General features: G+C 42.8%; 1 protein-coding gene across 1 annotated transcript in view; it reads left to right on the forward strand.

Annotated features, from left to right (window-relative positions):
* Positions 1 to 6,139: 6,139 nt before the first annotated feature.
* Positions 6,140 to 22,051, forward strand: part of LOC122800343 (piwi-like protein 1) — a 785,589-nt gene continuing 769,677 nt past the window's right edge. The window contains exon 1 of the mRNA XM_044069792.1: positions 6,140 to 6,306. Coding sequence (XP_043925727.1) covers positions 6,226 to 6,306 — 81 coding nt within the window. The 5' untranslated portion in view covers positions 6,140 to 6,225. The remainder of the gene's footprint in view (positions 6,307 to 22,051) is intronic.

A 22,051-nucleotide genomic window follows, 5' to 3' on the forward strand; every position in this document is an offset into this window, starting at 1 on the left:
CTACTGGCCATGAGAGCCATAGAGCCTGTTCCTTTCTCAGAAATGGGAAAAGGTTTTTACTCAAGACTATTTCTGGTTCCAAGAAAACAAAACTCATGGAGACCTATTCTGGACCTTTCAGTGTTAAACACCTTTTTGGAAATTCCAAAATTCAAAATGCTTACTCTACAACAACTGCTTCCAGTACTCTCCCAGGTCGCTTGGATGGTGACATTGGATTTAAAGGAGGCCTACTTGCATATTCCCATCAGGCAGGAACACAGGAAATTCCTCAGATTCAAAGCAGGCTCGAGGCACTTTCAATTCTCTGTACTGCCCTTTGGTTTATCTACTGCGCCCAGGGTTTTCACCAAGTGCCTGGCCCCAGTAGCTTATTGCAGACTTCAGGGGATTCGGATTTACCCCTATTTGGACGACTGCCTTATCCAGGCAGACAGCAAGGACCTTTTACTTCAACATCTGGATTTTGTTCAACGTCTCTTCCTCCTCCTGGGATTTTCAGTGAACATAAAGTCACAATTGATTCCTTCTCAACAAATGATATTTTTGGGAGCCCTCCTAAATACTACCTTACAAAGGGCCTTCCTTACTCCAGAAAAACAAATACAGCTGGCTTCAATTTTCAAAACCTTGGCAACCTTAACTCAGCTCACTGCAAGGAAATTCCTGCAGGCATTGGGCTATATGGCTTCATGCATTCTGTTGATTCCAAATGCAAGGCTTCATATGAGAAAGCTTCAATGGTACCTGAAAAGTGTATGGTCACAGCATTACCAAGATCTGGACACTTTGATTCCTCTGATCCCCTGCCTCCAGAAGGAGTTCCTTTGGTGGTCCAGGGTGTGCGCTTTAAACGAAGGGAAGCCTTTTCGTCTTCCTCAACCTTCTCAAATCATAACCACGGATGCCTCGGATTATGCTTGGGGAGCACATTTTCTAAACAATTGCCAGCAGGGGAGCTGGACAAAGAATCACCTGCACTGGCACATCAATCTGAAGGAAATGTTGGCAGTTCAGAATGCTCTTCTAGCCTTCAAGACCCTTTTGCAACCAGGGCCTCTTCTAATTCGTACAGACAACACCACAGTCATGTGGTACATAAACAAGCCGGGGGGCTCTCATTCATACCCCCTTTGCAGACTAGCTATGACTTTATGGGACATAGCTCTAAGTCTGAATCTGCATCTTCAGGCTCAATTCATTCCAGGAAAGCAGAATCTCTTAGCAGACAGCCTAAGCAGAAACATTTTGGATCCTCACGAATGGATGCTAGACACCAACTTATTCAACAGGATAACTGCAGTTTGGGGGTGTCCCCAGATAGATCTGTTTGCATCCCATCTCAATCAGCTGCCTCTCTTTTGCACCAGGTCCTTCCACAAAACAGCTTGGAAAGTGGATGCCCTGTCATTCAGTTGGAGGAACCTTTCGGGATATGCCTTCCCTCCTCTTCCTCTTCTTCCCCGGATATTACTGAAGATAAAACAGGACAAGTCCAAGTTCATCATCTTGATTGCTCCAAATTGGCCTCGACAGTTTTGGTATCAGACCTTACAACATCTGTGCTTGGAACCTCCTTGGATCCTTCCTCTGTACCCTTCTCTTCTGTCCCAGCATCAGGGTCAGATGCTACACCCTCATCTCAAGACCCTTTGCCTGGCAGCTTGGCTCTTCAAGGAAATTTGATTTCTTCTAAGCTCCCCAAACAAGTTTTGGATGTTCTTCTAGAAGCTAGATGGCCTAGCACTAGGAAATCCTATGCCTCTAAATGGAAAAGGTTTTGTATTTGGATGCAGGACCGTGGCTCTAACCCTTTTGTGCCTGATCTCTCTTCTATTTTGCTTTACCTTTCAGACCTTTTGTCTAAAGGCCTTTCCTTTTCTTCCATTAAGATTCATGCTTCTGCTATATCTGCTCATTTTAATACTGACCCTCCTGTTTTTTCTCATCCATTGGTGAGACAATTCTTGAGAGGAGCTAAGAATTTGAGGCCTCCCAGGACCCCTCCTGTCCCTGCCTTGGATCTTAACTATGTTTTGGAAAAACTCACTTTGCCTCCTTTTGAGCCTGCTGCGGCTTCTGATATTAAATTTTTATCCTGGAAGACAGTTCTTTTGTTAGCATTAACTTCTGTCAGAAGGGTTTCAGAGTTGCAAGCTCTTATGGCTGTGGAGCCATACCTAATTTTCCATCTTGACAGAGTATCCTTGAGGACTAATCCTACTTTCATGCCTAAGGTGATTTCAAAAGTTGCTTTAAATCATACAATTCACCTTCCTACCTTCTTTCCTAATCCTCAAAATAAAGGGGAAAGGATTTTGCATTCATTGGACGCACACAGACAGTTACGATTTTACTTGGACAAGACTAAAGAGTTCAGAAAATCTAACCAATTGTTTGTTTCTTTTGCCTCCAGTTCTCTTTGAAAGGCTATTTCCAAACAAACTATTTCCAAATGGATTGCTTATGGAATAAGATTTTGTTACACTCATCATGGGGAAACAGTTTCCAGGTACTGTGAGAAGTCATTCTACTAGAGCAGCTGCCACTTCTACTGCTTTTCTCAGAGGAGTTCCTACCAAGGATATCTTGGAAGCTGCCACTTGGAGTTCTGTGCATACCTTTTCCAAGCACTACAATCTCCCTTTGTATTCTAAGACCAGGGCAGGTTTTGCCTCTGTTGTTTTGCAGGGCCTTCTTGCTGCCCCTTCTATCTAGCCTCCTCCCTTTCTTCACTGCTTTGGGATTCCACCCTACAGTTATGACTGCAACAGTGAAACACGAAGAACATAGTACAGTTGTGTACACCTACCATAAATGTAGATGTTTGAGTGTCTTCACTGTTGCAGTCGGTGTTTCCCTCCCTCCTATCCCCTCTTTTTCACTTTATGGTGTGTTTGTGTTTCCTTGTGGGACTCTTTTTGTTTATTGGGGATTTCTGACATCTGGGGCAAGAAAGGCAGGAGAAGATGGCGTCGGCTGAGGGCTATGTACCAGAGCGTACTGACGTCAGGGTACTAGCTTGTACAGCCGACGTCGGACCTAGACTTTGTGATTCTGGCCGACCTCTGGCTGCCTGCCGATCACCCTACAGTTATGACTGCAACAGTGAAGACACTCTAACATCTACATTTATGGTAGGTGTACACAACTGTACTTTAAAGTACATAACTCACCATTTCCAGTTTTCATATTGTAGTAAATTTGTTTTTAGAATCTTCCACACGTAAGGGAAATCTTTCTTTTCAGATCTCATTTTAAAGACCACCCTCCCTTGTGGGCTCTGAATTTGATTTTACAGTCTTACTGTCTCCTTTTGAACTCAGCCAAATGTGAACTAAAAATTTCTCCTTTTGAATTCCGCCAAATGTGAACTAAAAATTTTAACTTGGAAAACCTGTCTGTAGTAGCAATCACCTCTGCTAGAAGTCTCAACTTCAAGCCCTAGCATTGTAAGCCTCTTATTTGGTTTTTCATAAGGATAGGGTATCTTTACGAAGCCAGCCCATCCTTCGTTAAGGTGGTGTCAGAATCCATTATCAAACTATAAACCACCTATTTTTCTTCCTGAATTTCACAAGGTATATGTTGCACCTATTACATATACACAAACATTTACGTTTTTGTCTACCTAGGACAAAAATCTTCAGAGAATCACATCAGTTTTGTCTACTTTCTAGATACAAAATTGGGCAAACCAGTTACTAAATAAATTGACCTTGGCCAAATGGGTTAACTGATTAATATTACTTCTGTTTTATAATAAATTTGGCTTGTTTACCAAAACCGCCACAAGCTCATTCCACTAGATCTATGGCAATGTATGTATCTGTATTCAGAGCTTTTTTGTGCAGCTGCAGCTTGGGCTAATTATCATACCTTTATTACACATTACAAATTGTAACTGTAATTGGTCTCAAGGGGAAGAACAGCTTTCAGCTCGGTGGTGCTCAAGAATATCCTTCCTTAGTCCTTCCAAGATTTAGGTAGCTGGGGGCTCTCCCATCTGTTGAGGAATGAATGAAAATGACATCATATAAACTTGTGTACTCACCATAACTTTCCATCTGTTGTCCATTTTCATTCTTCCTCAGCTTTTCTCCTGCCAGTTTCCTACCAGTTTGACTTCTGGAAAAATTTGCAAGATGCTAAATGAACCAGTGTTCCCTGCTTTGAGCTACAAATACTGCTGTCTTAGCGTTTTAATCTGTTTGTATATGGTCTAAAAAGTCAGCAAATAAAATCTGAAGTGTGGTAGAGGACTAGTGCATTATGGGTAAGGGAGGAGCTCGAGAGCATTCAGTGTTCATGAGCTGGAAAAAGCAGTAGTCTGATCAGAGGGTTGGATCGGAATCCATTTATTGAGGAAGAATGAAAACTGACAAGAGATGGAATGTTATGGTAAGTGCTTAAATTTTTTTTAAGCATAGGAATTGAACTACTTTTTCAATTTTTGTAATTTTCCTAGCTACTGCAAGAAGACTCCCAACATATTTTTTTACAGGCACTGGAACTAGAAGATTAGTATTGCTGATCTAGTCAAAATAGTTATCAGACCGCAGTCTTTTTTTTTTAAAGAAATTACTTTTCCCAGTAAACATTTAATGTTTCACAATGTGTGCCCAGCCAACTTTCACTTCCTTACTGAATTTCCAGCAGATCAGAGGTAGTCTTAATTTGGAGATTTTATGATATGACATACTGTTGTAAACCTTCACAAAGATTTTCCAGTTTAAATTTGAGCAGATTTGACTGACCTGACTTAAACAGTATGATTTTATTTTCCTCTGAGTTGTTTAGCCTACTAGTATCTAAAAATTTCCATCAAAATTATTTGTAGTCAGCTTGTGTAACTTAGACAAACTTCCTTTGTAGATTAGTTTACCTTCAATAATAGCAACCATATATTCATATAATGGGAGAAGTGTCTTGCTCTTTTTCAGTCCTGTTATGTACAAAGTTATCAAATTTTTTTGTAATAGCATTAGGTTGATAAACAAGTTTGTCCAACCTATTTTCAGTACATTTTCTGATGCCTTGGCTTTCCCTTTTTTCAAAACAGTCCTACCAGAACAGTAACCAATTTCTTTTAAACATAGCCATCTCAGTAGTATTTTAAGATTCCACAAATCTAGAGGTTTGTATTATGGGAAACGCAAGGATTTCCATTTTGAAATTAATGGATTCTTAACTGTTTTCATATACGAGCAATCTAAACATTGAAATGAATTTCCTTTAAAAGATTTACTAGTTTTTCTTATGTCTACACTGCAGTCTTGCTTCTACTGTATCTGCTCTTTAATTTTTTAATCACCTTTTGTATTACTGCCATTCGAGTTAGCCTGTTCACTTCAAGGTTTTTCTATCTCCCCAGGAGAATATCTTGGAGTGTCTCACTTCTTTCAACTCGGACCATATGGTGGCCAGTGTAAGTTTGCTCCCTTGTCTTTCTTTTCTCTTCCCTCCCTGCCCTTCTGTTTGTTGGATTTCTCCAGTTCCTGCTTCTCTGTTTAACACTCCTCTGCATTAAGAGTTCACACACTTCATCTGTCCCTTTTTTTAAACACATTTTATTTGGGAGAGACTCCTTGTTACAGATCCACTAACTAGGAGTGGCTGACTCTATGCGCACAGCAGGGGCCCCATACTGGAAGTCTGTCCGTGCTTGCTTCTGTGTTTGGAAGTATTTAACTTTTTTTTTTTTAAGGAAAGTGATCAAAAAGCAGTGTTGCATAGTATAAAATTGGATAAAAAGGCAGATTAGAAAAATTTATATTTCAGGAGTCTGCAGGTAAAATGGCATGTAGAAGAGTTAAAGGCAGTGATGGGACCTGGTATGGCATATTATTGACCAGATCAGTACATATATGATTTGGGATGTGGTTAACTTTGAAAGCTGGAGAAGAAGCTTGGCACGTTGTGTGGTATTTATAGTAACCTAGGGTAAAAAAAAAGCTAAATGTGGAAATTGCTCATTTTCTTTGGGGGTAGCAGACAAGTTGGATGACCTTTCATCTTCTGCCTTAATAATCAAATAGTTTAGCAGCATATGTGGAACTGCTGAGCTTTGCATTAAGTTTTACCTGTAGTACCTGTTATCTTAACATTTTTGTTTCTTGTTTTCAACATCAACATTGACAGGTATTCATCCGTCGACCCAACCGTCAGATTGCTGCTGATTCATCTGGGGAATTGTGCATCTGCAAAGCATTTAAAGTAGAGAAGATGATTGGAAGAGCTCGAGCCCGTGCTAGAGGAAGAGCCCGTGGGCAAGAGACATCTGCACAGCCTCCTGGACCTTTGCCTGTGAGTGCATAGGTTTCCTGAGATCTTAACAGTAATGTTTCATTATGTATTGTTTTAAAAATGAGTGTGATCCCAACTGAGGCAGGAAAGTACTTGGTTCCATGCTTTATCTGCCACCCTTAGTGTTCAGTTTGTCCCTTTTTTAAATGTTGATCTAGGCTAGCACTTGACCCCGGTGGAAGGTTAAATGGTGAGGGGAGTTGCAGTGTCATCACCATCCAGATCATTTAAATGAAAGTCCCTCAAACTTTAATGACGTGATCCTCTAAGTCGCTGTCTGTATTTTTGACTTCTATTTGCAGAAGAATACTACATTTGAGGGTGCCTGAGTGAGTTCTATGTAATGCAGTGAAGTCCCTAGGACTTCCAGTTGAGCTATTTTTTTTATAATTTAGCTTTTAGTCCCTGTGTTTGCATGTCATAACAGCATGTGTAGCTGTTGTCTTGCAGCCAGGATCTGCATTTCCCTTTAGTGTGGTGTCAGAGGTACAACTTGGATTTTTGACATTAAATGAGTGGCCATGAGCTCTTCATGTGGAGGACTAGTAGGAGAGTCCTCACAACCCCGGTAATTTACAGCATCTCTACAGAGACAGCCAGTGAGCAGGTCCAGGCCTGAGCTCTCTCCAAGGTAAAATCCCAGTGTCATGTCAGCAACTCGTATCTGCATACAATCTGTGAGCTCACTTTTGTCTAAGGACTAGAGCCCTAAACGGTCCTTAGCTGATGCTGTGATTTCCAGATTGGGCAGGGAAGCTTCCTTAACTTTCACCTTGGGAAGTGCATTTGGAGGTTTTTGCACTACCTTGCTTTTGTGTAATTGGCTGTAGCCCTTGATGTTGGACATTGGTCTTGAATCTTGTGGTTATGGAGCAGAGGTAAATGGAGCTTAGTCTTTTCTTCTGGGATGGGTCAGCTTATGCCAGTTAAGAAGTTTGTTAAAACAATTAGACTGGAATGTCTTCTAAGCTACGCATTTGTGGATGAGACTTAAGTTGGTTCAACACTTTATCCCTGCTCCATTGAAGCTAAAAACTAAAACTGCTAGCTTACACCAGGATGAAATTTCTGTAAAAAAAATAATTTATTACCATGAAATAAATTAACTTGAGTATCTATTAATTGATAAAATTGCTCTACAGCAGTAAGAAGTCAGGAAAATCTTTTTTGATAGTGACCTATGTCAGGTAAACCAACAGGTTTTAAGAAATGCACTTCTTGTGGGCATGAAATCCCAAATTCAGATTACCACAAGGATTGCGTGCACGGTCTTGGAGCCAGGCACTTGGACACTGTAAGATCTGCCCTACCTTTAACACAGGAGCCCAGGCAGATGTAACAAACATATTCTAAAGAGACTTCTCCCTGCAAAACTAGAAAATATGCTCCTTTGGAGTGTAGGAAACACTGCCCTCCAAAGTCTCACAGGTCTTTTTCGGAGCCTCTTTTAAAAAGTAGAAAATCTTTGGATCGGACACTGACTGATGCAAAGACTCAATAGGATCTGAAGACTTCAGATCATAAGGCTTCAGCTCTTTCAGTTATAACGGTAATTGCTACAGTGCCACTCTTTGGATCCTAGATCCTCTGCTCTGAAGCAGACTATTTCATATAGGAGTCTTACTTCAGAGTTTGCTGTAAAGCCAGTTCTGCCCACCCTGCTTTCTCAATTGCTTCAAACTCCAAAGAAGCATTCCGGGCTACCATCTACCTCTCTAGGTCCTCCAGAAGCTTATCGGAAGTGGATGTGGGTAGGATGATGCGAAAATTTATCAGCGTTCTGAACTAGGTAGGGGTCTTACAGCTCTGTCCCTTATTAGATCCGTGAGTATGCATACCACGTTGAAAATCCTATCTCCTCTTCTGGTCTGTTTCTAGAGTCCCAGTATTTGAAATCCTGCGAGCTCCAGTGTCAGATCTGCAGAAGGCTTCTTCTTTCACTCCAACTATATCCTTTGCTAGTTCTGTTCAGATGCCCTTGGATCAGAATGGGTCACTGAGCTGAAATGTTGGTGTCTCATCAAGGGGATAGATTTGATTCCTATTTTTCTTGGCTCTATCGTTCCCCTCATAGCCTTGGCCCTGGACAGTTCAGAACCGGTTTCACTCTGTGTGGATCAGAGGGAGGTCTAGACTTAATTTCATTGGGAGTTTGTGTTTTGACAGTGGGTTTGGGTCTATCTAGGTCCGTCTGCTTTCAAAGTAGTGTAAAGGGCTTTTTCTTCCAAAGAGAACTGCCCCCTCATTTTTATGATCATATCCCTTTTTCTCTCATTGGTTCCGAGCTGTAAGTTGATCAGATCAACTCCACAAAGACAGCCAGTTCCATTTGTGTCCAACCAGCTCTAGTAGAGGAACTTCCCTTCTTCCTACACTTTGCTTGAACACCCCACAGAGGAGCTGCTTTGGAAGAGAATGTGTAAAAGGAGACTCATTGACTCCTTGATGGAGTCTCCCAGAGGATACTGGTTTTGATGGGGAAGGATTCCCCCCAGATCACCACCAGATGACATCTCCTTTGGAGATGGCTTAGAAATCTTAAAACAGAAAGGTGACTAGTCTTTCCAATACTCTTCACCAGAGGGATCTGTATTTTTGGTCCGCAGAACCAGGGCTTCAGGATTTCTTTTCCAGACGGGACCTTTCAGCTCTCCTAAAGTGCTGCCTGACTGCCCCAACTCTGGAGGCAGTTGGGGGTGAACTGTACTTGCACCCAGACACCTGGGCAAATATAACCAGATTTATGGATGCTAAGAATACTATCCAGAGATTACATTTCATTTTCCTTCTCCCATCCCACAAAAGGAAGAAGCTTCCTGATCCAGCCAGTCAAAGGAAGGCAGCAGCACAAGAAATCCAAAAGCTGCTAGACAGAAGTCATCCAAAAGGTACCACTAGACCAAATAGGATTTGGAACTTAACACTTTTTAATGTCAAGGAAAACAGGGGATCTCAGACCCATTTTGGATCCAAGCAATTTAAGTCTGAAGAAATAAGTTTCTGATGGTAGTATGGACTGAACCATGACTTTTTCTTTAAAAGGACAATTGGATCTGCTTAATAGTAAGCATCCTAAAGCTCTATAATGGCAAAATAGGCGATCCAGAAGACATTAATGCTTTCAGCTGGGAGCCAGCTATTACCAGTTCTGAGCCCTTCCCTTTGGACTTGCCATAGCCCCAGGGTGTTTACAAAATGCATGGCAGTGGTGGCAGCTCATTTGAGACTGAAAGGACTCCCAGTGTTTCCATATCTGGATGACTGGCTCCGTATCACTCCAACCAAGCATCACCTTCTGCATGCCAGGGACTATTTGCTCCAGATTTGAAAATCATGGAGTATAGCAGTAAATCATGCCAAGTCTAACTTGACACCAGTTCAGAGCCTGGAGTTTATTGGTACTGTTCTAGATATGACAACACAAGTAGCATTTTACCACCTCCTGATTTCTATCAGAAGCTAGGTTTGTGTTCAGCTTTCCCATTCATCTCTTCTGGCAAAGTCAGTACTTCATGCACTAGGTTCCATGGCAGCAGCTGTAATGCTACTACCTTTGGCATGTTTGTTTATGCGAGTTTTCCAGTGGACTGGTAGATGTTCTTTGTTTCACTGTTGCAGTCATCACATTTGGGTTATCTGCTTACAGTAGCCCTCAGCCTGATTATCCAAGTCTTGGGTCCTGCGACGGTTGCGATCCCATTTTCCGTGATGTCAGGAGTATGAAGCATGCAGCCAATGCCATTACCTCAGTCTTTCTTGCCATATGGTGCCCGAAGCAGAAGCAGTTCACAAGTTCCAGTCTGCCGACTGCTGAAATTTTCGTATTAGAGTTTCAGAACCGAAGTGTTTAAACTAAAGCTAAGTACCCCGTTGGGGAAACTTTCTTGTTGTAAACCGATGTCAGTAAAAGTCCGTAATTGTATTTGTTGTGGAAAGAAAATACCTCAAAGATTTTCATTCGTACTGTATTCCTTGCCTAGGCCCTGACCACAACATACCTTGCTGTCAGTTTTGTGCCTTATTTAAGCAACGAACTATTAGTCGGTATATTTACACTTTTAAATATTTTGGTACTCTGTTCAATTACCAGATATGTCTTCGGTAAGCCATCCGACTAGGTCCAAAGCTGCCGACTACCCTTCTAAGCTGGTTGCCAGTTTGCCGGTACTCAGTGAGATGCTTTAGCAGCCCCTGATACCCGCTACTTAAGATTTGCAGGCCTCTGAGACCCATTCGGAGTCCGGGATGCCGCAAGGTGCTTCAACTGTAGAACCTGCGGATGTCTCTAGCTTGGATGGGTCCGGATCCACTGTGCACGTACCAGCTTCTGAGGGTGTATTCAGGCCCTACTGACTTGCATATTAAACCAATGCCATCTTCTTCTTCAAGGCCTAAAACTCGAACTATGCCTAGGAAACAGATGCCCAGCCCGCATGGTCAAGCCTCTATGCCTAAAAAAAAAAAAAAAAAACAGAAGAATGGCTGAAAACCTTATTACATTTAGAGGGGGAAGGTTGGCTTCCCCTTATAGACCTAGGAGTGAATTTGCTTATGATACTTCTGACAGGATTCTGAAATTACTGTTTCTTCTGACCAGGATTTAACCCTTATCTACCTATGAGGATTCTGATGCAGAGGACTCTATTCCCTCTGCTTCCCCCCATAGGATTTCTCTTTTTGGTGAAACCCTGCATTCTCTTAGGGAGCACTTCCGCTGGGAAAGCCAGGATTACTCTGATTCTAATAAGAGGCTTAGAGATTTCATACTCCTGCCCCAGCACAGGCCTTTAGCTATCCCTCCTGTACTAGACATTGTTGATGCCTTTTCTGAATCTAGCTTGGCCCCTGACTCTCTACCTCCTGTTCCCAGAAAACCTGATAGATATTACAGGGTTCCTGACTCACAAGTTCATTTTTAAAAATCCTACTGCGGATCCTGAGACCATTTCACAGGGACCCAAGGGCATCAAGGCTACTACTGCCAAAATTCCTACCCCCTCTGGTAGAGACTCCAGGGCGCTGGATAGATGGGGTAAGGAAGTATACAATTCTGCAACTTTGGCCATTAGGGCCTTGAACTGCCAGTTTCTTATGTTAGTGTCAGCAGTATATCATTGGATTGCTTAAACAGAAAATGATGATTCCTGATTGTGCTGAAAATAAGGATTTACAGGATTTAATGCATTCTGCTGAACAGGTTGGAAAGCATACTTTGCAATGTGGTTTTGATGACTAGAGGCATCTTGCAGGGCTGCTGTCACTGGGTCTGTACTTAGAAGGCATGCTTTGCTTAAGGAGCAATCTTTGCCAGATCATGTTAAAGCTAAATTGTTGGATGCTCCCTTAAATCGGGACCGCCTGTTTGGCAGCAAAGCAGAAGTTGTTCTTAAAAAGATGGAGGAAAAAGCTAAATCTATGCAAACTGTTAAAGATTTCCTACAAGTACAACCTTCAAGATTTAGTAGGCATTGGCCCTATAAGAATTGGTCTTTTCCTGCCTCTTCCAGGCCTTCTCAGTCCAAACTCAGAAGCAGCAGAACACCCAGGCTTCAGTCCCAGGGTACGCACAGGACTAAACAGTGGGGGGCTCCCACTTCCAAATCAGGGAAGTAGTAAGACTCCTCCTATGTTAAACTGTCTGTGACTTGACTTTAAAACTTCCAAGCACTTCTCAACTGACTGCTCCTTTAAGGGGAAAGATTGCTCTGCAGGCAAAAAACTGGGAACTAATTACCCAGGACAAATGGAGGTTAAAGTTTCCCAAGGATGCAGATTTCACTTCCACACGTTACCAACCCCAAACGGTTGGCCAGATCTACCCCCAAATCAGTGGGCAGAGGTTCAAAAGCAAGTACTCTATTAAGAAATAGAGTATTCAAACTGTACCAGAAGAGGAAAAGGGACAAGGTTTCTACTAAAGACTTTTCCTGGTACCCAGGAAAGACCACTCTTGGGGCGTCCTATCCTGGACCTTTCCGTATTGCACCTTTTTGGTGATTCCAAAATTCAAGATGCTAACTCTTCACCAGTTACTTCCTATGCTAGGCAAAGATGCCTGGTTGGTAACACTGGATTTAAAAGAAGCCTGCCTGCACATCCCAATCAGGGAATCTTGCAGATGATACCTACGCTTCAAAGCAGGTTTACATGCACTATCAGTTCTCTGCACTGCCCTTTGGCTTGTCTACTGCGCCCAGGGTATTCACAAAGTGCATAGCTCCAGTCCTTGCATTTTGCAGGCGAAGAAATGTTCAAATATACCCATACCTGGATGATTGTCTAAATCAGGCAGAAAGCCAGGACATACTTTTGAATAGTCTGCCATTTGTACAAAAGGTGCTAACTTGTCTGGGGTACACCATAAATGGAAAATCACATCTAGTACCCTGTCAACAAATTATATTCCTGGGAGCAAGCTTGAACACAACTTCCCAGATGACTTTCCTCATGCCAGAGGAATCAATTAATTTGACAACTTCAGACTAATGGCCACAAAAACCCTGTTATCTGCAAGGCAAATTCTGCAAGTCTTGGGGTTCATGGCCTCCTGCATTCTACTAATTCCATATGCAAGACTGCATATGAGGAAACTACAATGGTATCTAAAAAGCCTATGGTGTCAACATTCTCAGGATCTAGAAGCAATGATCCCTATCGTACCTTGCCTACAGAGTTCCTTTGGTGGGCAGAGTCCTGCCACCTAAACAAGGAACTACCATTCACTCTGCCCCCTGCCACCCAAGCCCTAACAGCAGACGCCTTAGACTATGCATGGGTGGGCTCACCTGGCAGGGAAGTGCATTCAGGGCAAATGGAACCAGTCAAATGCACCTGCATATCAATCGAAAAGAAATGTTAGCTGTACAGAATGCTCTGACAGCCTTCAAGGACCGCATTTCTTCAGAACAATTAATGGTAAAGACTGACAACACCATTGTTATGTGGTACATAAGCAGGGGGGGATACCCATTCTTACCCCCCTCTGCAGACTAGCCATGGCTCTGTGGAACAGAGACTTGAGCTACCAAGTGCATCTACAGGCTCAATTCCTGCCAGGAAAACTAAAGACACTGGCAGACTAAGCAGAAATCTCATGGACCCACATGAGTGGAAACTGGAACCAAAGATTTTCAATATGCTGGTAAACAAATGAGGGAGCCCAGATATAGACCTGCTTGCCTCCCCTCAGAACTACCAATTGGACAAATTGTGCACAAGGACTCCCCACAAACAAGTTTGGAAAGTGGATGCTCTGTCCTTCAGCTGGAAAAAATCTATCAGTTTATGCCTTTCCTCTTCTGCCTTTCCAAAGTACTACTAAAGATCAAACCGGACAAACCAAGGACGATACTGATTGCACCAGACTGGCCACACCAACTCTGGTACCCCCTCTTGCACAGTTTCACTGCTGGCTCCATGGCACCTGCCTCAGACCCCCTACCCTGCTGTCACAGTAGGAGAGCCAGATTCTGCACCCTCCACTTCAAACCCTGACAGCCTGGCTAATGTCCTAATCTCTCCTTCACCATCCCTCAGTAAACAAATGTTGGGTGTCATGTTGGAGGCAAGGAGGCCTAGTGATAGAAAATCTTATGTTGAAGAATGGAAAATATTCTTTGCCTGGAACCAAACTCAAGGGATGGGCACAGCAGCACCCAATTTACCTCAGATTCTTCAATACTTAACTGAGATGCTTCACAAGGGCCTTTCTTTTTCCTCCATCAAAATTCACACCGCAGCCATTTCAGCTCATTACAACACAGAACCACCCCTCTTCACTCACCCCACTGCTCAAGCAGTTCCTCAGAGGGACCAAAAACTTAAGACCATCCAGGAGAGCCCAACTCCAGCCTGGGACATTAACTTTGTATTGGAAAAATTGGCTCTTTCTCCTCTTGAGCCAGCTGCAAGTGCAGAGTTAAATTTTTCCTTCTTGGAAAACAGCCTTCCTTTCTGTTTTTTTCTGGAGAGACCTATTGGACTGTATTGGACACCTACAGTTCTGGGTTTGGATCCCTGCCTTTTCTATTAGGCTATACAGGTCTGTGTTTAACTATTGGGATATATGGCAGCAAACTCTGTCTGCAGCAGAGGGATTGGAATAAGACCTTATGGGTAGAGGGAGAAGCTCGAGAGCTTCATCTGAAGTCTGGAATATAGTCAGTTGGATAAGAGGGACAGAGCCACACTCATTCAGGAGGAAGAATGAAAATGGACAACACAGATGCTTAGTTATGGTAAGCATGCAACTTTTTAAATTATGCTAGCAATCCTTCAAGGTTGGGAAGTTAAGTACCTAAATAAGGAAAACCTTCCCCTTTAATTTTGAGGAAACTTTCGTTTTCTGTGATTTTAATTTTTATGCTAGAAAGTAATCTGCGGACTGTTGAGACCTGCAAGGGGATTTGTTAACCTGTGAAGGCTCGTACGGTATGTGGGGTGGGGGGATTTGACTGTCTAAATTTCATGTAGAATTACTTTTAGTGCAAGGGATTGTGAACCTTAGCATTGCCATTTTACCATAAAATCATTACATCTTTGTCCTTTTAATTCCTCAATTGATTGGTTTAGATCTGACATGGCCGCTTCTGCCAGCTGCTCAGATCTAGAACTCTGAAGCTCCTCCTTTTAGCCATAATGGCCCACAAGCTTAACATTTCTCAGATCTCGTTTGCCGCCATTAGCTTTAGAAGCGGATCCCTTTACTCTTGTGTTTCCTGGAGTTTTATATTTTCTGATTCATAAGTTAGCTTATCTTTTTATTTTATGGTTTTCTCTTCCCTCCCATATTCTGTAAGCTAGTTCAGCTATTGATTGAATCCTTTTGAGCCACCGTTTTTTTGGTACTGTTTGATACCATTGTTAGTATCTCTTACTTTGCAGAGTACTTCATTTACCATTGTTGGTTACTTTTCTTTCCTTTTCTTCCTCGTCTATTTTTATTCCCTTTTCTGTCTAAAAAAATTACTACACTTTTATTTTACAGTAGCTTGTGTATTAGTCTGCTTGCTGTGTCGTGGAGTTTTCTAACATGTCCGATTTTTAAACCTTCAGGATTCAGAAAATGTTACCTGTGGGCTGGAGCTTCCCAAATCCGATGGCCACAGGGAATGTGCGTACTATCTAGGTCCTGCTCACTTTGAAGTGGACTGAGATCTGCTCCTGTTTTATTTCCACATATTTAACAGACCTTAGAAAACAAGTTTAGTTTTAAGAGGTCTTCTCCCGTCTACTTTCTCAGTTGCTGAGACTTGCACCCCTTCCAAGAAGCCTAACTAAAACAAGTCTGGCACTGTCAAAGGAGAAGTCCCACAAAAGGTGTCCTTCAGCTTCATCAGCTCCTTCAACAGAGCCTTCTGCAGAGGTACTTAAGACATCTGATCTGTCTGCCTTAGACCTGGCTGTTCTGAAACCCAGGTCTCTCCAGATTCAATCCCTGCCACTTCTCTCTGATCCACTTTCATCTAAGCTCCCTTGTATTTCCTGGAGGGGTCCCCATGAAGACAATTCAGGCCTCTGTCCACCATGTCCTTAGATTTTCTAGAAGCCTGTCAAAGCTGATATGGACAGTATGAAGTTCCTCAGCACACATTTAGATGAAGGTTCTCCAGGCTCAGACTCTTGCTGGGTTTGCGAGGCATTTTGTCCACCTCTCCTTTGGTATCTCCTTCTCAGATTTGGCCCTCAGTCTTTGGATCAAATCTAGACCCCCCCCCCTGGATCTCTGAGCAGAAGGCTCCAGATCAGTTTGATCTGAGTCTGTTTTTATTCTGTCCTCAACTGTTTGGTTTGGATCCAAATCTTGTATCGGACTCTGCTGTTAGTTTAGCTCGTGGTCACCAAAAACTGAGCTCCTCCCTTACTCCTAATGCACCACCTCCTAATGTACCCCAGACCTTGTTTACTGCTTTTGCATTTAGATGCGCTCATCTTGAGCGCTCTAGCAATCATTTCAAAATACTATGATTTAATATTAATAGTTTATCCTCTTTGTTGCACTTCATGTAGTTCTTCAATACCATAGTTGGTATTTGTTTTCTATTTTTCTTTATACACTGTAATTCTTGATACCATTAATGGTATCTTGTCTATATTCTTTATAAAAAATACCATTTAATTTGTGTAACGATGTCAGAAAAATGCCCTTTGGGATTTAAGTGCCAAAAGTGCTGACACAAGTTGCCCCTGTCTGACACCCACACTTTGTATTGTTTGGGCTTGGACCATCAAGTTGATTGTGCCATCTGCAAAAATTTTAATCTGCATGCTGTTGCAGACAGAAAAAATTAACTTGTTTTAAGGGGTTACTTCCTACTTCCTTTCAGAAGCTGTTGCTGGAGCTCATTACCGCAAACTGTAATCTAAGGCACCTTCCATTTTAAGTCTCCTAAACCTTCGGGATCCTCCACTCAATCTTCCTAGGACTTGCCAAAAAGAAGCATAAATTGGATCTGAAGGCTGCTGTGGTCCAAGTGCCATCGGGTCTGACAAAACCCTTCTCTGATACAAGCATTTTGGATCAGAGACCATTACCCAGAACCCATATACTAACAAAGTTTGGATTTGGTACTTTCCAGAGTACTTTCTCCCTTATTGGAACAGTGACCGTCTTAAGTCCCCATCCCTGGCTTTGTCATTCTTCCAGAAGTTTGACTGAAGCTGATGGTGGACAGAATGATGAGATTCCTTTCTGTGTAAATTCAGATGGGAGTTATCCTGGCTCCTACCACTTTGTGTCAGGAAGCCTGTCATCCTACTACTCTGATTTCAGCTGCTTCTGTGATCCAACCAAATTGTTTCAGAGCTCCTGGATCAGAGGCTTCAGATCGAAACCAGAAGTGTCCAGAAGATGTCCTTATTTTTGGATCCAAAGATGAGTGTACCGGCTCAGATGTATTTGGAGCTAGATGACACTCTAAGCTGAAGCACCCCTTTTGAATCCGAGCCTTTAGTCAACTCAGAAGTTTGCGTAGTATCCGCCTTTCAGAGCCTTGGCATTGCACAGCTCTGCTCAGACTTCTGCCTCTGGTAGATTGCCTTTGGTGCAGAGAGAACAGATGGGCCAGAAGCCTGGCTTCTGTGCTTCATTATCTGTCTTCTCCCTGAATGATCTGCCGTTGAGGTAGTGTGTTCTCTGCTGTAGCAGGACAGACTGATCCTACTCCCTCTGCATCTGAGGTTTGTACCTTGAGCCATGTTCTGTGCCACAAGGACAGCCACCTCCGTCTCCAGGCTACCCAGCAGGGTTTATAGTCTCTTCCTGGTCCTAGAGCGTACTCAGTGTGATGCTGGAGTGAAGTATTGTAAGTGCAAGAGGAGACGCTCTTGACTTCCCTCTGGAATCTATCACCCAAGTTACTGATCTTGATGAAAGCGATGGGTTTCCAAGATCACCACCTGAAGAAGTTTCATTTGGAGACTTTATTGATCCTTGAGTAGAGGGGTGGTTGGTCCTCTGATAAGAGCTAACCGTATTCCTGGAAGCCTTTGGAGCTGGCCCTTCCACCTTCTGGGTTACTCCACCCACTGATGAGCTTGTTGACGTTATCTGTAGTGGGCATGGAAGAAGCCTCACTCAGTTGATGCAACCCACAAAAGACGAGATCAGATTCCGGCCCCATCTCTAGGTAGGGAATACTAGAGCTGGGTAGTGCCCATAGAGGCTATGGTGTGGTGGCCACAGAAGGAACTTGCTGAACAAAGTTCCTCTGTCCATACCCCTAACAAGGGAGTTTAGAGTGTTGGACAGATTCAGAAGGCATGTGTGACTCCGACTTTTGCCTTTAGTTCACTGAATTATCTGGTGCACTTTGAGACAGCAGAGGGATTTGATAGAGCTGTCATAATACCTTTCTGGGACCAATATTGCTGAGACTGACTTCTGTGGCCTCTCAGTTGGTTACCTTACAGTTTTTCTAATTTGTCCACGAGGCTCATCTTTCAAGCAGCTGAAGGTGTCTCAAGGGTGTCTGGTTCAGGCAATTCCATTAGGCATGCCTGGATTTTTTTTTTTTTTTTTTTTTTTTTTTTTTTTTGGAGCTCTTTAAGTACTAATTTGTCATTGTACCCTTTGACCGCAGTTTTAGCCCTAAAGTTATAGACTCTCTCCAGATGTGAAAAAGATAGAAAGACCCTTTCTGCAGTTCGACTCTGGGATCATTCTCTAGGAATGAACGAAGAGGTCAAAAAATGTGGTTCAGGAAGTCCCGTTGTCATCTCCAAGTGGTTCTTGGAAAAATTTTTCCTAGGGGCAGAGTGGGGATCTCTGGACGGCATTATCCACGAGGCAGAGGAATCCTGCAGAACCAGGGGTCCTGAGTGGAGTTTTTATTGTCCACCTTTGGAGGCAGTTGGGGGGGTTGTTTATTCCTGCACCAGAGAGCCTGGCTAGATATAACCAGATACATGGGTGATTATTTTCAGAAGTTAAACAATTCTGTCTTGCCTACCACCTCCACCTATATTGCAGAATTCTGTTTCACCCAGAGGAAAGCAATAGCACTAGAAATACAGACTGCTAGAAGAGTCATCCAAAAGGTCTCCCTAGACTAGTTAGAACCCAGAACTTGCTCAAGATTCTTTAGTGCCAAAGAAAACAGGGGACTAAAGATGCATTTTGCAAAGCAGTTTGACAGATGTTCTTCATCTCACATTGCTGCAGTCCTAACACTTGGGTAGTCCGCTGTCCCTCGGTCGGCCCGAATATCAGAGTATAAGGCTGACGTCGGTCAAGGCGCATTTGACTGACATCAGAACGTCAGGGTACAAATGCGCATGACCGCCGTCATATCCTCAGTCTTTTTTGCCGCATGGTCCGATGCAGAAGCAGTATTGCAAGTGCCGTTCGGCGTTCTGAAATTTTTCGAATTCGGAGTTTCAGACCGAAGTCAGAGTTGGTTAAGTACCCCGTTGGGGAATATTTTGGTTTTTTCTTGCCTCAGTGGTTTACCGGATGTCAGAAAAAGTGAATAACTGTATTTCTTGTGGGAAACAGGTCCCTGTTCAATCCATTCTGCCTTTTTTAGGCAAGTATAACTGGATGTGCTCAATAGTATGGGTCCTGAAAGTCTGTCCTATAAAAATGAACACAGTCCAGAATATATTTGTTTCCAGCTGGGAGCCACTCCCTACCAGTTTAGAGCATTGCCCTTTGGCCTTACACAGCCCCCAAGGTGTTCAAATGCATGGCAGTGGTAGCAGCTCACTTGAGACTGCATGGATTTAGTGTTTCTGCCACATTACTGCCCCGACCAAGCATCTACTAGTAAGAGCAAGAGATCTGGGACTCGAGACTTGCTCCCACCTGGGGATAATCAAAAATTTACAAATCTCAGTTACAGCTGTCTCAAGACATTAAACTTAATAGGAGTGGTTTTTAATACAGTTTCATTGACAGCTTCTGTTCCTCTCGAGTGCAGGCTATCAGATTCCACGTCAGAAAAATAATTTACAGTACCACAATTTCAGCCCATTTAATTCTTCAAGCTTTGTGATCTGTCAGCCATAGTTTGTTCCTCTAGCAAGATTTCATGTGAGGATTCCGTGGATGTTAGCAACACTGTGTTCTATTCTTTATCAACACATATACACCCAAATAAGAATCACTCGGGCGCACACTAACTTTGGTAGTGGATTTGATCACATCAAGTTCTACAAGGACGCTGTCATTTTCCCAAGGTGTAGTAACCACAGACGCTTCCTAGATTGTGTGTGTGTGTGGGGGGGGGGGCATCCTGCGGAAGACTATCCAAGGCACTTAGTCCTGCGAAGAGGCCAATCCACACATCAGTGACCTGGAAATGAGAACAGTGCTCTTAACATTGCAGATCTTTCAATACTGCCTCCTTTTCGGGATAGTTGCAGTAGACATGTCAGTAGTCTGGTGTATAAACGAGGGGGAACCAGTTCTTATCCCTTGCATCAAGAAGCCCTCACTTTCTGATAACATACATTCCTGGGAATCCCATTGTGATAGCAGACAAAACTGACTAGATCCATTCTGCTGTCTCACTAGTGGGGTCTCGGCATGAAAGTGGCAGGAATGATTTTCTGTCTGTGGGACCAGCCTTGCTACGATCTTGCATCTCCCTTAAAGTGCATCAGCTTCTTTGCCCTGAACCCCACTGGGGGAATCAGAGGGATGCTCTACTTTACAATTGGCACCCCCCGGCCATCTGTAAGCCCTACGTCCCAACTCCCCTAATATTGATACTTATGCTGAACGCTGCTTGGTTTGAAGAGTAAAGTCCTCCTCATTACATCTTACTGACCTTGATGGACTTTGTTCCCCTTCCTTTGTCCTCATCTTTGCCCACCTTGGATTCTGGATCTGATTCCAGACCTAGTCTCTCGCCCTACAGGCATAATTTTATCTGGAGATATCAAACCTGAAGCTACAGCATGGTTTCTCCAATTCCATGAATAGCCAGACAGCCAATGCTCTCTTTCCCCGTCCGTCTACCCATAAGGTTTCTACAAGAAAACTTTAGAGAAGTAAATGGAAAGGGTTTGTTTTTCGGGTACATCAGAAATGCATTGACCCTTTCTCTGCTCCCATACAAAGTCTTGAGTTTTTGGCAACATTTTGTAATAAGAGTTGGCTCCTGGCAGTGATTTCCAACTTTTAAATTTGGTTTAACAGTTCTTTGGCTTCATCCCAAGCTTTGTAAGACTTTTGAGAGGCACTCTTACTAAGACCTTATAAAGATCCTACTCCACCATAGGATATAAATCTGGTACTGCCGGCCTTAATTTATTCTCCCTTTGAATCAGCAGCAAAATGTGATCCTAAATTTCTGACCTAGAAAAACTGTTTCTGGTGGCCATTACCTCCGTTAGAAGAATTTTAGAACTTCAAGCATTGTCCTATAAACCTCCGTACTCTATTTTTCTAAGGATAGAGTATCATTGCATACCAGCCTTTCAATACTTCCTAGGGTGGTGTTAGAATCCAATATTAACCAGTTCATTAATCTGCTGGTCATCTTTCTTAAATTTACGAACAAAGGTAAATATGTCTTGCATTTGTTAGATGTCTACAGACGAGTTTTTACTTGCATAAGACAAAATAAATTCGGAAGACAGATCATATTGTTTGCTTTTAATATTTTAAATTGAGCAAGTCAGTTGTAAAGGTAACTTTAGCTAGATGGCTGATGGATTGTATATCATTTATCTACAACAAATTGTGCCTATTCTTACGAAGACCTTTTAAGAGCCCATTCAACTAGGTCTATGGCAGCCACTTCAGTGTTTCTCTCGAGCTTCCATGGATGACATGTGCGGCTGCATCTTGGGCTAATCCTCATAACTTTATTATTCATTACAAACTGGATCTGGTCTTGAGGGGCAGAACAGCCTTTGGTTTTAATTGTGCTCGGGATTAGCCTTCATTAGAGTCCATCTGTGAATTTAGGTAGCTGGGGACACTGTCCAGAGTTGAGGATGGAATGAAAATTTACGTCATCAGATAAAGTACTTCCATCTGTGTTGTCCATTTTCATTCTACTTCAACTTCCCACCCACTGACTCCCAACCTTTTTCTCAAATGATTTCTGGAAGAACAAGAACATACGAGGACTCGCTGTCCCTCATTGAGCTCCAAATAGTTTCGTCTGTATGAAAAATGTATATTAGTATGTCCTACTTTAGGTAAAACGGCAAACAAGATCTGGGGTATGTTAGGGGTTGGTGCATTATGGGTAAGGGAGGAGATTGTTTTTTGGTGGCCGCTAGTTAAAGTAAT

Source organism: Protopterus annectens, chromosome 4.part0, assembly GCF_019279795.1.
Source record: "Protopterus annectens isolate FY-2018-M chromosome 4.part0, PAN1.0, whole genome shotgun sequence".
Lineage (NCBI taxonomy): Eukaryota > Metazoa > Chordata > Ceratodontiformes > Protopteridae > Protopterus > Protopterus annectens.